Raw genomic sequence first — 16,747 nt, 5'->3', positions numbered from 1 at the left:
TGTACAGCATGGGAACAAACTCTTTGGTCCAACTTGTCCATCTTGACAAGATATCCAAAATTAATCAAGGCCCATTTGCCAGCACTTGACCCATATCTGTCAAAACCCCTCTCTTCAAATACCCATCCAAATGTTTTTTAAATGTTGTAATTGTTCCAGCTTCCACCACTTCCTGTGGCAGCTCATTCCATAAATACACCATCCTCTGTGTGATAAACTAGTCCCTTAGCTCCTTTTTAAATCTTTCCACTATCACCTTAAACCTATGCCCTCTAGTTTTGGACTTCCTTTATCGATCAATTCATTGAGTATAGGCATTAGGAGGTCATGTTGTGGCTGTACATGACATTGGTTAGGCCACTTTGGATTACTGCAGTCAATTCTGGTCTCCCTGCTATGGGAGAGATGGAGAAGTTGACCTTTTGGGTATAACCCTTCTTTGATTACACCCGACTTCTCCACCCCCTGATGCTGCCTGGCTTGCTGTGTTCTTCCAGCCTCCTGTTTGTCTCCCTTGGATAGGGAGAATAGCCAAGCTCTGCTGGTGGTTTAGAAAAAGCACTGGGAAGACAGATGTGGGAAAACAGGATAAGCCAGTGTGTAGTGTTGAAGTGGTAAAGGGGATCCCAGTGGAAGTTAAAGAGCGGCACGGTGGCACAGTGGTTAGCACTGCTGCCTCACAGCGTCAGAGACCCGGGTTCAGTTCCCGCCTCAGGCGACTGACTGTGTGGAGTTTGCACGTTCTCCCCGTGTCTGCGTGGGTTTCCTCCGGGTGCTCCGGTTTCCTCCCACAGTCCAAAAGATGTGCAGGGTCAGGTGAATTGGCCATGCTAAATTGCCCATAGTGTTAGGTAAGGGGTAAATGTAGGGGAATGGGTGGGCGGCGGGTCGGTGTGGGCTTGTTGGGCCGAAGGGCCTGTTTCCACACTGTAAGTCTAATCTAATCTAAAAAAAAAGAATGCACAGCCTGAGCAGATCATTTTAAAGAATTGCCCTGTGTTGGGAAGGTTTACTCATGTGTACCAGGAGGGGTAATTTTAAGAGATAGGGGAGCAAGTCAATCTTTGATGGTGAGAGGTGTGGAGATACATAATACAGAAGAGGTACTGCCAGGGTAATATGTGGAACTCACAGTGAGAAGAGCGGGGTTCATTCGAGAAAGGAGCTAAACAAAAGGTCACCACGCCTGTACTGTCGATCCAAACAAAGTTGGTGGGTAAAGCAAGTCAGGTATTTGCATTCACTGTCAGAGATCTCTCTGGGGTATGAGGAAGTGGGAATCAATACTTTTGCAATCATCCCAATCATTGGTAAAGTGGGCTCTCCCAGGTCTCTTTAAGTGAGTTACTTCAAAGCGAATGGTCACCATCAATAGCCAGTTCAGTCACTGCACAACTGTCCCCACTCCACAGCCGATCATCCGAAATCTGTGCGTGTCACAAGGATGATCTCCACACGGGGATTGAATATCGGATGTGGATGGCCCGGGAGGATGTCAGCCTGGTTAATTATCTATGTCAGCGTTTTGCCTGAGGGGTCTAGTGTGCCTGGAGGGAAATCATTAACGGATCTGACAGAGAGGAAGCCGAGTGATGATGGGCTCGGAGCTCTGTGTCCGGGCGATGCTGCTCACCAAGCGAAGCTCGCTGCAGTGAAGTGTCGGGGTAAGGGGGCGGCTCACCCTGCCCAGCCCAAGGCCAGCCATGCCTGCTCTCGCTCGGGAACACACCAGGACACAGGAGGGAGAAGGGCAGCCCGCCCAACTCGGCAAGGACTCGCAAGTGCCCGAGTGTTTCATGAGCTTGCCTCAGGATCTGATGAGAAGCTTCTCTCACACCAAACGGGTCGGCGGTTACCTGGTGGGGAAGATGATTAACAAAGGCTCCTTTGCCAAAGTGATGGAGGGACTGCATATTCCAACAGGAGAGAAGGTAAATAAAAAAAAAACACCCGCATCCTGCTCTCAATGGGATGAAACAGTTACGTGCCGACAGGATTTTAAATTCATCTCCCAGGGCAAATTGCTCCAATAGAAAGCAGGTTAAAATATAATAAAAACAGACGAACCCAACACAGAAGGGTAAAACGAATGAGCCCAGATGAAAATTGCTTCAGATCTGAAGTCAAGCTGGCTGCCTCCGCTAGAGTTTATCAATGGTTACTATTCTCAGTCCGATTCAACTCAAATTCATTTGCCTTTCATTCTGCCCCTTATTCCAATTACATTGAAGTATTATCCCAGAACTAAGTGCAGGTGTAACACTCAATGATTGTGTGTCTGTACTGATCCCGGTCTGCCTCAGTGAGCCAGGGACGGTCTGAAATTGCATGCGGGGCATCAGAGTGATCCCTACTCGCGTTCCAAGCTATTCCGCGCGTTTCCCCTAACTGTTTGACAAGGGACACCATGTTTCCACAGGCTGAGAGTTTGCTTTCCCTTCTTAAGCTGAACGATGCGGAGGGGTCGGTGTTGGACTGGGTTGTAGAAAGGCCGAAATTAGACGACACCAGATTATAGTAGAGACGTCTATACATTCGGTGTCTGTGCTTCTCTCTCACTTCACCCAAGGAAGGGGCTAGGTACCGAAAGCTTGTGATTTCGAATAAACCTGTTGGACTATAACCTGGTGTTGTGTGACTCCTGACCCAGTGTACGAATACCAGGCTGTGTCAGTTTGACCCTGTTACTCCAGCTTTTGGTTTAGCCCCTTTCTGTACGGTTTCCCACATCAGGATCCAGGTCCTCTGGAGTCTGGATCATTGAAAAGTAAGGGCATGGTCCTACAATACAGCCAGGGTCCCACAGAAGTCCCAACACAATTGCCTCTTTGGGAGTTTTCTGGGAAGTTTGAATTTCTGACAAGCAATTCCCCTGTTCCCCAGGGGCCTACAAGTCAGAGTCAGAGATTTAAAAATATTCTGACATACTAACCTGGATTGTTATCTGGGAAATGTCAGACATACAAATCGTACGTCCACCCTCTGGATAACTACACAACTACCCAAAAGCAATCAGTTTGATAATCCAGACCATCTCTCCCCATCACCGAACCAGTGCTGACCCCACCTCACATTTTCCACACTGCACCTTATCCACCCACCCACCCATCCACCCACACCACTCTGCCTTTTGACTCAATCCTGATGAAGGGCTTTTGCCTGAAACTTCGATTTTCCTGCTCCTCGAATGCTGCCTGACCTGTTGTGTTTTTCCAGCACCACTCGAATCTCGAATCTATTGACTCATTCCTTGACTTACCCATTGACTAACCATCAATGTTTCACCCATTCATTAATATTCACCGTGGACATTTAAACTTATCTATGGGAGCTAGTGTAGTTAAAAAGGAAATTTTTTTTTCATTCTCCGTCACCCCAGCCCCATGTTGCTTCCGCTACTTTCCTACAATGGAGCTCTTAGTCAGTTTTGATCAACATTTCCGATGAAGCCAGGTATTGCTGAGCAACATCAAGGTGCAGAAAGGTAAGACCACAGCAGCATTCCAATGGTGACGGCTGCTCCATGGAAGTTCCAGCCCATGTTTTTTTTTAAATAGAATTAATATTTTGACTTGTGTTTTAGGTGTTAAAACAAGAACACCAGTTTGGGGTGTATGACGTCCAATACTCAAAATCATCTGGGAATAATATTGGCAGTCTTTTATGTCCCTTCAGTGATCAGTGGGTTGCTATTTAAAACAACCTTGGAGTCTATAGAAGAAACTCAAAGGTTGTCTGTAAGATCAACTTCACAGTAACCGAGAAGGAGCATGAGTATTCCTCCTGGATCCACATTAACACAGTGGATCATTGACTCCCATCAATGAAGATGGACGAGGGAGATCCAGTAGATGTAGTGTATCTGTACGTTCAGAAAGCTTTTGATAAAGTCCCACATAGGAGTTTAGTGAGCAAAATTAGGGCACATGGTATTGGGGGCAAAGTACTAACTTGGATTGAAAGTTGGTTGGCTGATAGGAAACAAAGAGTAGTGATAAACGGCTCCATTTCAGAATGGCAGGTAGTGACCAGTGGGGTACCGCAGGGATCAGTGCTGGGACCGCAGCTTTTTACAATATGTATTAATGATATAGAATATGGTATTAGTAACAACATTAGCAAATTTGCTGATGATACTAAGCTGGGTGGCAGGGTGAAATGTGAGGAGGATGTTAGGAGATTACAGGGTGACCTGGACAGGTTAGGTGAGAGGTCAGATGCATGGCAGATGCAGTTTAATGTGGATAAATGTATGGTATCCACTTTGGTGGCAAGAACAGGAAGGCAGATTACTACCTAAATGGAATCAATTTAGGTAAAGGGGCAGTACAAAGAGATCTGGGTGTTCTTGTGCACCAGTCAATGAAGGTAAGCATGCAGGTACAGCAGGTAGTGAAGAAGGCTAATAGCATGCTGGCCTTCATAACAAGAGGGATTGAGTATAGAAGCGAAGAGGTTCTTCGGCAGCTGTACAGGGCCCTGGTGAGACCACACCTGGAGTACTGTGTGCAGTTCTGGTCTCCAAATTTGAGGAAAGACATTCTGGCTATTGAGGGAGTGCAGCGTAGGTTCACGAGGTCAATTCCTGGAATGGCAGGACTACCTTACTCTGAAAGACTGGAGCAACTGGGCTTGTATACCCTTGAGTTTAGAAGACTGAGAGGGGATCTGATCGAGACATATAAGATTATTAAAGGATTGGACACTCTGGCACCAGGAAACATGTTTCCGCTGATGGGTGAGTGCCGAACCAGGCGACACAGCTTAAAAATATGGGGTAGATCATTTAGGACAGAGATGAGGAGAAACCTCTTCACCCAGAGAGTGGTGGCTGTGTGGAATGCTCTGCCCCAGAGGGCAGTGGAGGCCCAGTCTCTGGATTCATTTAAGAAAGAGTTGGATAGAGCTCTCAAGGATAGTGGAATCAAGGGCTATGGAGATAAGGCAAGAACAGGATACTGATTAAGGATGATCAACCATGATCATATTGAATGGTGGTGCAGGCTCGAAGGGCAGAATGGCCTACTCCTGCACCTATTGTCTATTGTCTATTGTCTAATTCACCATTCCTTGTCCCAATTATGCTCCCAGCTCCCTCAATCTGCCGTAGACCTTGATGAACAACTTTGTTCTTTCTTGTGACAGCTCTTTTAGAGTCATGCAGTACAGAAACAGACCCTTCAGTCAAACTCATCCGTGCTAACCAAACATCCCAATCTGACCCAGTCCCATTTACCAGCATTTGGCCCAGTTTCCGCTAAACCATTCTTGTTCATAAACCCATCCAGATAGCTGTTGAATGCTGTAATTGTACTTGCTAGTCTTCTTCTCAGGGTGTGATTGGTGCCAGCAGGAATTGATTGGTTCTCAAGCAAGAGAAGTGTTATTGCATGATTGACACACCCATCAGTTGAAGTGCATCAATTGCTTGTTTCAGTCAGTTCGCACCTAAGAACACGCACAAAACACATTCCAGGCTTTCTTACCTTCCACTTTTCAGTCTATCATATCGATTAAAAACTTCTACTGACAAGCTCCATTGCTAGAAATATTGCACTTTATTAAATAAAATGTAATGTCAGGTCCTGCTCGCTCCTTAGAAAGAGAGATGACTGGCGGTGAGTTTATCCTGGGTAGCAGCATGCTCCAAGTGAAGGAAGAGGTTGAGAAGGAAAATTCTTCAAATCAGCTCAGCCAGTCCAGGAATTGAATCCATTGTGTTGGCATCACCCTGGTAGGTGACTAGTCCAGACCTCTCCACGCTTCAGTGTCCCAGACCTTATAAAACACCTGTGGAGTCAAAGTGGAAAAGGCAATATTCTACTGGGGGTGTTAGTCTGAAACATTTATCATTATATTTTACTGCATTTACCAACGTGAAATATAATGAATTATTTAAATTACCATTTATTCAGTACAAAGTTAAAAATCGCACAACACCAGGTTATTGTCCAACAGGTTTATTTGGAAGCACTGCTTACGGAGCACCTCTCCTTCATCGGGTGGTTGTGGAGAATAAGATCGATAGGCACAGAATTTATAGCAAAAGTTTACAGTGTGACGTAACTGAAATTATACATTGAAAAAGACCCGGATTGTTTGTTAAGTCTCTCATCTTTTTGAATGAACATGTTTGTTTCAGTTCTTTCAAATGTAAATTGCAGAACTTTTTAAAAGTTACATTTTCAAGTGAACTTTAACAGTAGGTATTATGTCAGCCCAGATAATACATTTAAGGTGTGAGGTGCCTTGAGTGAGACTGTGCCATAATGTCCAGACTGATTCTAATCTAAAAAACAGATTTACAGAATCTTACATGGATTCATGCAGTTTTTGAGCAAACTAAAATATAATTCTGCAAGTACAAATTCACCCCACAAACTTATATATATGTGTGTGTGTGCGTGTGGATGTGTGTGTGTGGGGGCCTTATGAGTCTGAGAGAGTGTGTGTTATGTGTGTGAGTGTTAATGTAAAGGGGTATAAGTCTGAGAAAGGTGCATGTGGGAGTGTATGTGCGAGTATGAGAGAGAGCTTGTGTATGAGAGAGGGTCTGCATGAGTGTATGGGTCTGTCGGAGTGTGTGTGTCTATAGGAGTGTATGTTTGAGTGTAGGAGTGTCTGTGTGTGTATAGTGCAATGATGGTCACCTGTAGTGTGACATGAATCCAAGGTCCCGGTCGAGGCCATCCCCATGTGTACCAAACTTAGTTACCAGCCTCTACTCGGCCACGTTGCATTATTGCCTGTCCCGAAGTCTATCTTGGAAGACGGTCACCCAAAGGTCCGTAGTCAAATGTCCCAGACCTCTGAAGTGTTCTCCAACTGAGAGGGAACACTCCTGTCTGTTGATTGTTGTACAGTGTCCATTCATTCGTTGCCATAGCCTCTGCTCTGTCTCACCAATGTACCATGCCTCAGGGCATCCTTACCTGCAGCATATGAGATAGACAACGTTGGCTGAGTTGCATGAGTACCTGCAATGTACATGATGGGAGGCAATGGTGGTATCCATGTAGTAGTAGTAATGGTTTTTTAATCTGATTCGTAAATGATAAAATTTATTTGCTTATACACAAAAGCTTATAGATTCATGCTTTCAATAAATAACTGGGTAGCTGAAATTCTTTTTAAACATTAGTGATCTCCACAAAGATTATAGTAGCTTTTACCTGGCAAACACTAACCTTACCAAATTACCAGCTTGACATCAATGGACAGATTTTTTTCACTGGAAATTCCTAACTTTGTACTATAACTTGACCAAGATTCTGAGAGATAGATTATTTCAGTAGTTTCTGTGATCCTGTCTAACAACCAGCAATAATCCATCTCCTGTTTGCACTTATTTTCCATTTATCATTCACACTGAATTTAAATTCCTCACCTATGGCTCAGAAAAGCTAAAGTTTTACTCTTGAGCCACAGAGAAAAAAATACTCTGGACCTCTGCCAGCTCATCCAAGTGCAGCTCATCCAAAGTCCTCTCCTTCCACACATATTACTTAATGTATCACTCCTCCCAGGCTACGCTTGTCAGTTGCCTTAAAAAGGGAATTAGTTTCTTTCTCATTCTTCTCAGAGCTGGCAAACTGGATATAGTCAGTTGTTTGGCAACCAAAACTTGCTGGAGGAATTGAAATGAAATGTTGGCTTCTAAATTGTTCAAGTTGCATGTAGACAAATAGTTAATATATGATTCAGTCCTATGATTAGTAAAATACTCAATTTTCCACAATTTACCATGTGAACCTACCCTTCAGTTCCCATTATCGCATATCTTGCCTAACTGGTTTCCCACTACATATACTTACTCCATTTTTCTCACACGATCTCTGGCCCTTCCTTTCTGATACCCATCCTTTGTTCCTGGATGGAGCCAATGCTTGCAATGTTGCTGCTTTGGACTATCCATCAATATTCCCTGTTGATATGTTGGCATTTAGGCCTTTCTAACCTTGCCCAAACAAATACCCATGCTGGTTCTTAGAGGTGCTGACACTCATTATTGGACTTCAAGCACTTGGCCTTGAGTTATCTAATTACTTGTCCATTCTTTGCTCTTAAGTCTTCATCGCACTTCCCAGAGGATTACCACTTTTACTGGCACAGCATCGTCATTACATTTCAGGCCACCATCTGATTCCACTTCAGCGGACGTATCACTTCGGTTTAGCCACCTTCTATTTTAAGTTGCTTACCATACTTCTACTTTGCAATTGACAACATATGCATGTGATTTTTTTTTTAGAAAGGCTGTTTCCTAAAACAGTAAACATATAAAAATATATAAAAGAGTGCAAGAAGCTGAAGCGATTATAGACGGCTTAGAGACTGAGGATGAAGAAATAATAATAGGAAACCAGGAAACAGCAGAGTTGAATAAGTACTTCACATCAGTCAAGACAGCAGAGGACAATAATAGCATCTCAAAATTGCAAAATATTTAAGGGGCAAAAGGGGGAGAGGAAGTCAGTATAATAACTATCATTGGAGAAGAAAGTAATGCTGGGAAAACTAATAGGGCTAAAGACTGATAGGTCACCTGGAATTGATGGAATGTATCTATAATAACAAAGAAAGTAGCTACTGAGATAATGGTTGAATTGGTAGTAGTTTTCCAAGAGTTCTTAGATTCTAACCAGTTCGCTTAATGTCTGCTATCGGGAAAATGTTGGAATCTATTCTAAAGGATGTAAGAGCAGAGCATTTAGAATTGCATAATATCATCAAGCAGAGTCAGCATGGCTTTATGAGAGGAAATTATGCCTGACAAATTTACGAGAATTCTTTGAGGAGGTAACAAGCAGGATCGATAAAGAGAAGCATGTAATATGGTTGAATTTTCGGAAGGTGCTCGATAGGTATCATAAAAAAAAGGGACACATCAAAGCTCCTCACAACCTGAAGATGTGAACACTCAGCAGGAAATTCAAAAATATCAAAGATCTCTGACTTGTTAATACAGTTTTGAAAGCAAAGGAGAAGATAGCACATCAAGATAATCTTCATAATAAAACTAATAGACTGGGCTCGATGTTGCTGAGGATGTAATGACTCATGGCAGGTAGACAACACAAGACATCATCAGTTTGTAAATTCAAGGTTGCAGGAAAAAGGTTCTTTCTAATGATGCGCAGGTAAAACACTCCTTCAGATAGAGCGAGCCAAACACTGTTGCATCAAAGCATCTCCACATCACTCAACAGATTACCTTTGCAGTGTAGTGACAATACTATATTGATTTGAATGAGTAATTAATCTATTTTAGCCAATTTCTTCAAAAGAGGATGATTAATCCATGGAATACATTGCTGCAGAGAGCTGGAAAGGCCAAGTCATTGAATGTATTTAAGATAGGTTCTTAATTGCTAAGGTGATCAAAGGTTATGGAGAGAAAGCAGGACAATAGGAAAATGGTGGAGCAGATTTAATGAGCCAAATAGTCTAATTCTGCACCTATACATTTTGGTCTTATGATCTAATCTGAATAAGCAAAAAATAAAAATGCTGATCAAATGAGCCCTTTGCTCTTCTATGCCATAGTGCCATTGCTTCAATTCAAATGGCATCTTTGGTTCATTGTATTATACAAGGGATGATACCAACAAGAATGGGACCCTAATTAAATATTATAATGAGATTTTAACATACAGTTAGCATGAGACCTGGACACTTATACTGAGAAGCTGGATCCAACATGATGGGAGGTTGACATTTGGTAAAAAATAAACATACATCACCACCTTACTGAATGAACCTTAGACATCTTTTTAATAGCCTTGGAATAGCTTGGGATAGAATAATCATATTGCTCCCAACATCTGTACGTGTTCATTAATTGAATTTACTTAACTTATCAGGTAGCCATCAAAGTGATTGACAAGAAGAAAGCAAAGCAGGACACCTATGTGCATAAGAACATGAAGAGGGAGCCCCGCATCCACCAAATGGTCAAGCACCCAAACATTGTTCAGCTATTTGAAACCCTGGAGACGGAGAACTCCTACTACATGGCAATGGAGTTATGCCAGGGAGGAGACCTGATGGACAGAATCTGTGAGAAGAAGAAGCTAGAAGAAAGAGAAGTGAGAAAATACACCAGACAGATCTTGTCAGCGGTGGAACATCTCCATCGTCACACAATAGTACACAGGTAGAACTGGAATTGTTGCCTGTCCATCAGCAGGGTCAGATACTGCACCTCATGTATCTATTCTGTCTCAGTTGTGGAGCTATTTAGACTTTACACACCAAGCTGTTTATTGATTCTGTCCCACCTTAGGGAAGTTTGGGAGGGTGCTGTGCACCAGTATTTTAAATGGTAATGAGACGGCCCTCTTGAATTTCAGACACAGCTGCTAAGAGTGTAGAATCAGAAAATAATCCTCAAGTATTAATATAGGACACTCGTAGTAAACTGTCGATGGAATTTCTTTCTGACTAAATCAAGTAAACAGTGAGAATGAAACATATACTCAATTTAGGAACGACATGAATATAAATGGCTCAAATCCAGCTGTTAGGTTAAGTTATTATCCACCAGTGGGATGTGTATAGACTTTGAGTAGTTTTTGTCAGTGCAGATTCTATGGGACAAAGGGCCTCTTTTGTACCGTATGATTCTATGAATCAAGGCACCCTGCCACAACTTTGAACACCCGTGTTTTTGTTCCTTGATTTAACATCTGTGATTGGCAGTAACCTGAGCAGAACAAGTGTGGAGATAGATAATTACCCAATTAGCATTAATTTGCTTTATTGCAAGTGTTGTAGTTTGAATAATGTTGATACTATAAAGCTTTATTCCCTGTGTTGAGATGTACCGGCAGAGGTCAGTTTATTTGTTATCAATCGTGAAGATGACAGAGTCTGTTGATGTTGAGGACAGGTTCTAAAACAAGTCAATAAAGAAAGATGGTGGTTGGTTCTATTTGTCCAATGTTGATAATCACAAAGGACAGTGGCTAAATCAATCATCATAATTTATCATACAGTGGAAATCAGTCATGAATGTTTTCTCATTCCGTAAGCACAAAAGATGTCAGGGAAAATCAGATTTCCAACTCTTGGCAAATGTTGCTTCAATCCTGGAATTCACAAAACTGAACAACATAATGTCAACTGCAGATAATCAGGCAATGGCAGCAAGCTGACTGAAGACGAGCTACTCATCAAAGCTCCTGTCAAAACTGATTGCTTGTGAATAGGACCTGTTCAAGTACCACATCAGAGACTCATTCAGAAAGAGAAGCAGATGGCAGGCAGATAGTATAGTGGCAATGTCAACGGACAATGAATCCAGAGGCTCAGGCTAATGGTCTGCAGGTACAGCTTCAAAATCCCAACTCAGCAGCTGGTGGAGTTTAGCTCAGTTAACATATTTGGAATTAGTATCAGTAATGATGGCCATGAAATATTGCCAACCATCTTAAAATCCCATCCAGCTCATTCCTTAATGTCCTTTAGGGAAGGAATTTTTCCGTCGTTACTTGGTCTGGCTTCCAGACTCACTATCATGGACTGACTCTCAGCTGCTGTCTGAAATGGCCAGTTCAGGAGAGATCAGGAGTGGGAAGAAAGGACTGGCCTTGCTAACAATGGCCACATCCTGTGAAAGAATAAAGAGAAAAAGTGGAAACAGATAGCATTAAAGGGATGATGAACACTTGAGTATGTAATTGGCTAAAAGAGATGGGACGCAGAGCTGAATGACAAACAAATGTTTTTATGACAGAGAGAAGTTTATGGTTGGGGAGACAGTTATCCAGTGATCAGAATGAGAACAATTGCTTTTATCAATGACATAAATGTGGAAACATGGCGTACAATTTTAAATTTTACGGGTGATCCAAGAACTGACAACGTGGGAATCGTAACCGGGATATGATCAGACTTCAGGGGACATAGATAGATTAATGAAATGGACAGATACATGGCAGATGTAACTCAATGCACTAAGTGTGAAGCAATGTACTATGGGAGGAGCAAAATTTAGAAATTGTATGATCTGAATGGTGCAGTTTCAAGGTGGTGCAAAAACTGGGGAAATGCATGCTACTAAATCCTTGGAGATGGCAGGGCAAATTGATAAGGCAGTTGAGAAAGCCAGTTAGATATGTTATTTTGTAAACAGGAACACTGAATACATGTATAAAGAAATTACAAACATACATCACTGCTGGTCAGCTGGAGTATCACCTACAATTCTGGCACCTACACTTCAGGATAGTTTTCAAAGTCTCCGAAAGAGTTGAGTGTAGGCTCACCAGGATTATATCATGGATAAAGGATTTCAGTAGTATGCAGAGGTTAAAGGAACTGTTTTCCTTAGACCAGAGAAGATTAATGGGAACCTTAAAGGGATATTTAAAACAATGAAGAAATCTAATCGAACAAGAGAGGAAAAAATGTTTCCTTTGACAAATGGGGCTGTAAACAAAATCATGAATTTCAAGTCATTGGCAATAGAGGGGAAACAAAGATAAATGTTTTCACACAGAGCATTTGCAATGGATTTATTATCAAGGGAATTGAGAAACGTCTGCCTTACGGCTGTTAAAGAGCTGGAATAGGCCTCCTTCTGTATTGTAAGATTCTGTGAGTCTAGGCATATCACCATCCAGTTCAAAGCCTTGAACATCCATAAATGGCATCAAGCAGAAACCTCTTTTGTTTTTATTTAGGGGACTTATACTGTTTCCCTTATTATTGCACGCTTAATATAACCTCAATACTCAAGTTCACCTTTACATTAGTTTGTATTCAACATTATTGATGCAATTATTGTGCTTTACAGAAACCCAGAAGTTTAGAAGTTTAAAGCTCACCATTGCATACTGTGAGGATTGGTTTATTAAGTATATAGCTTAATTTACAGCCAGTACTCAAAAAATGGCTTAAAAATTTATTGCTAGGATTGGAGGGTTTGAGCTATAGGGAGAGGCTGAACAGGCTGGAGCTATTTTCCCCGGAACGTCGGAGGCTGAGAGGTGACATTATAGAGGTTTATATAAACATGAGGGGCATGGATAGGGTAAATTGCTAAAGTCTTGTCCCCAGAGTAGGGAGTCCAAAACTAGAGGACACAGGTTTGGGGTGAGAGGGGAAAGATTTAAAAGGGGCAACTTTCTCTCTGGGTTTCGGCTCCTTTTTGCAACTCAGAGGAATCCAGAGACAAAAACTCTAAACAGCATTGGGTAGTTGTTCAGACAAGCTCAGTTTAAATCTGAAATAAATGTCAACTGGAATAATTGCATTTAAATCAATTGTTTCCTGTTGTTTTCTCAAGGGATTTGAAAATCGAAAACTTTCTCCTTGATGAAAATAATAACATCAAAATTGTTGGTAAGTGTAACAAAAGTAATAATTAGAAACTAATTGTACCAAGTGTGCACTCGAAAGATGTTGTTTAACTGAAAATGTTTTCTAGTTAAGGATTTAGAAGGATGTTGCCAGGGTTGGACGGTTTGAGTTATAGGTAGAGGCTGAATAGGCTGGGGCTGTTTTCCCTGGAGCGTCAGAGGCTGAGGGGTGACCTTATAGAGGTTTATAAAATCATGAGAGGCATGGAGAAAGTGAGTAGTCAAGATCTTTTGCCCCGGGTAGGGAGTCCAAAACTAGCAGGCATTGGTTTAGAATGAGAGGGGAAAGATTTAAAAGGGCCGTAATGGGCATGTTTTTCACACAGAAGGTTGTATGTGTATGGAATGAGCTCCCAGAGGAAGTGGTGGAGGCTGGTACAATTACAACTTTTAAAAGTCACCTGGATGGGTAGATGAATAGGAAGGGTTCAGAGAGATATGAGACAAATGCTGGTAAATGAGACTAGATTAATTTAGGTTATCCAGTCAGCATGGACAAATTAGACCGAATGCTCTACTTCCATGCTGTACATTTCTATGACTCCATGACTCTGATTAGAAATCATATATTCCTTCTAGTTGCAGCCCATTAATATAGTTGAATAAGGATTCAATCCAAAGACAATGTGGCATTAAGCAATGCATAAAATGTACACTATCACCTCAGCTGAATATTGAATACCATATCCAATTGATTTTAATAGAAATAATATCAGGAGAGATGTTCAACCATTGCCAGTTCACATCTGGTGGAGTACAAACCATACCCAATCAATCTGTGCTTGCAGAACATTGTGTTAAACCGTAGATGTGATTAGCCAACACTCCCAAGCTTTGCCCCAAAATCACACTAACATATAATTTGAGATTATTAGTTGGGTTTGCAATGTGGCTCATTTATTCTTTGCTAGAAGCTACATGTTCTCATATGCAGGGACCAGGTCCTCTGTGCTTCATTCAATGAAACAAAAGTTTGGGAGACATTGGTCTCTGATGCATGTTCATTGGCAATGGCTTGATCAGTGAAGATGAAAAATTGCCATGGTCCTGTTCACTCATTAGAGATGACTACTAGTAATCTAAGGGTCATCATGCCTCTATTAAGGGAGAGTAGGAGTGTCTTTCCTCAGCCAGTGTAGAAATTGAACTTATACTGTTGGCACCACTCTGAATTGCAAATCAACCATCCAGCAAACTAAGCTCACTGACCTCTAGTTAGAGTTCACATGCCAGTCAATACCTTGTTTCTTATACAGCATTGCTATGCCCATTGAAATTTGTTGTTTTATTTGGTAGAGTATTCTAATAAGTACAAGCTAAAATGATCTGACAGCATTTATAGAACATAGAACAGTACAGCACTGTACAGGACCTTCGACCCTTGATGAAGTGTCCTTTTATCCTACTCTAAGATCAAATTAATCTATATACCCTATATTTTACTATCATCCACGTGTCTATCCAAGAGTTGCTTAAATGTCCCTAATTTCTCATTGATTAGCAAAGGTCAAGTTCTGTATTACCAAGCAGAAAATTGAAGTTTGTTCCAAAGGTGGTGATAATGAGTACAATTCCTTTATAATAATACTTTATTGGCTTTTATTGCAAGGTGAATGCAGTCTAAAAACAGGGAAGTGTTTTTTAAACCATGTGGTGTATTGGTGACAGCATCCCTGTAGTATGGTGTATTGAGTTGGTTTCCTTCCTTAATGAGGGTTATTCTTGCACTGGCTGCAGTTCAGAAAGGTGTATTAGGTTGATTCCCAGGTTGAAGGGGCTGCCTAATGAGGAAGCATTAAACAGATTGGGCCCATACTCACTGAAGTTTATTAATATGAGGAATGTTCTTATTAATGTACAGAGGATTCTGAGAGGGTTTGACAGGATAAATGCTCCAAAGATATTTCTCCTCATGGTGGCACTGAGAACTTGGGGACACTGTTTAGAAAAAAAAGTTTTTCCCAATTATTAAACCAAAGAGAATCTTCTTCTCTCAGAGAATCAATAGTATTTGGAATTCTCAAGCCCAGAGAGCAGTGGAGGCCTGTGTCAATGAAGATATTCAAGCTAAGTTTCATTTTTTATCTGTAAGGAAGTTAAAGGTTATAGGGGACAAACAGACAGACAGGAAACTGGACCTGAGGACATTAATACATTAGTCATGATCTCATTGAATGGCGGACTAAGCTTGTGGGCTACTTCTGCTTTGCTTTTTAATGTTTCTTTTGTCTTTTAATCAAATGAATGGAAGTCATTATGCTGTTCATATGTCATTCAGGGGTGTACTGTGGTTGGTAACAAAAACAGTTAGAAGATTACTCCGGCTCATTTACTGTTCTCAATCTCCCACCTAAACTAAAGTCTTGCATAATGTAAATTAGAGAGTGGAACAAATTGCTTGTAAAGATTGACACTGATAGATGCCTGGTACCTGTAGAACTGAACTTTAGCAAAACAACCTTCCAACATTTAAGATAGAAGGGGGATCAAAATGGTCATGAGGTACTGAATGAATACCTATTGAAGTCGGAGCTAACTTGTTTTGTATTCATTGCCTGTTTTGTTTATTTCTCAATGTAGATTTTGGGCTGAGTAACACCCTGAAGAATGACAGCCAGGAGTTGTTGAACACACAGTGTGGGAGTCCTGCCTACGCTGCTCCAGAGCTGCTTGCCCATCAGAAGTATGGTCCCAAGGTGGATGTCTGGTCAATGTAAGGATTGCATCATGTGCATCAGATAAAAATTAAACTTATATTGAATGGGAATGTCTATATATATATCTATATATGTGCTTATTGCAATTAATACAATTTAATATATCTAGTTGCTCAAAAAACTTGTACAGATTTATGGATTTGCACTTTCAAAGGGATTGAAAATCAAAAGCTGGGCTGAGTATTAGGTCCCACCGGCCATTAGGAGACTATTTAAAATCATTACTGATCAGTCAGTAAAAGACCAAGGAGCCACCTTACTGTCCAGTCAGAGCCATTGGGCAAGCTCCTATTGCTGGGGCCAATGGAAGGTTCTCCACAATCTTCAATGATTAGTAACCCCATTGGAGGTAGAAGCTGCTGGCCTGAATAAGACATCTACAAGGATGAAAGTATTTGTCTCTCTGGATCTGCAAATGTTTTCCTTTAAATAATTATCAATTTCTTTTTTGAAAGCCACAATTGAATATATCTCCACCACAGCCTCTGACTGTGAGTAAAAACATTTTTTCTCCATTTCCCATTGGATGTTTTGTCAATCACCTTAAAACAGTACAGGCAGAAGTAGGTACTGCAGATGCTGGAGATTAGAGTCAAGATTAGAGTAGTGCTGGAAAAGCACAGCAGGTCAGGTAACATCCGAGGAGCAGGAAAAATTGACATTTCA

The 16,747-nt window shown here is 41.4% G+C and overlaps 1 protein-coding gene across 1 annotated transcript in view; it reads left to right on the top strand.

Annotated features, from left to right (window-relative positions):
* The first annotated feature begins 1,779 nt into the window (after positions 1-1,779).
* The window catches only part of LOC140454622 (hormonally up-regulated neu tumor-associated kinase), a 39,057-nt gene continuing 24,089 nt past the window's right edge, over positions 1,780-16,747 (top strand). Inside the window, exons 1-4 of the mRNA XM_072549520.1 lie at positions 1,780-1,931; positions 9,864-10,156; positions 13,292-13,347; positions 15,945-16,077. Of these exons, the coding sequence (XP_072405621.1) occupies positions 1,797-1,931; positions 9,864-10,156; positions 13,292-13,347; positions 15,945-16,077 (617 nt within the window). The 5' untranslated portion in view covers positions 1,780-1,796. The remainder of the gene's footprint in view (positions 1,932-9,863; positions 10,157-13,291; positions 13,348-15,944; positions 16,078-16,747) is intronic.

The sequence above is a fragment of the Chiloscyllium punctatum genome, chromosome 3 (assembly GCF_047496795.1).
Source record: "Chiloscyllium punctatum isolate Juve2018m chromosome 3, sChiPun1.3, whole genome shotgun sequence".
Taxonomy (NCBI): domain Eukaryota; kingdom Metazoa; phylum Chordata; class Chondrichthyes; order Orectolobiformes; family Hemiscylliidae; genus Chiloscyllium; species Chiloscyllium punctatum.
Note: the sequence above shows the minus strand (reverse complement) of the source record. Positions and strands in the feature narration are given on the sequence as shown.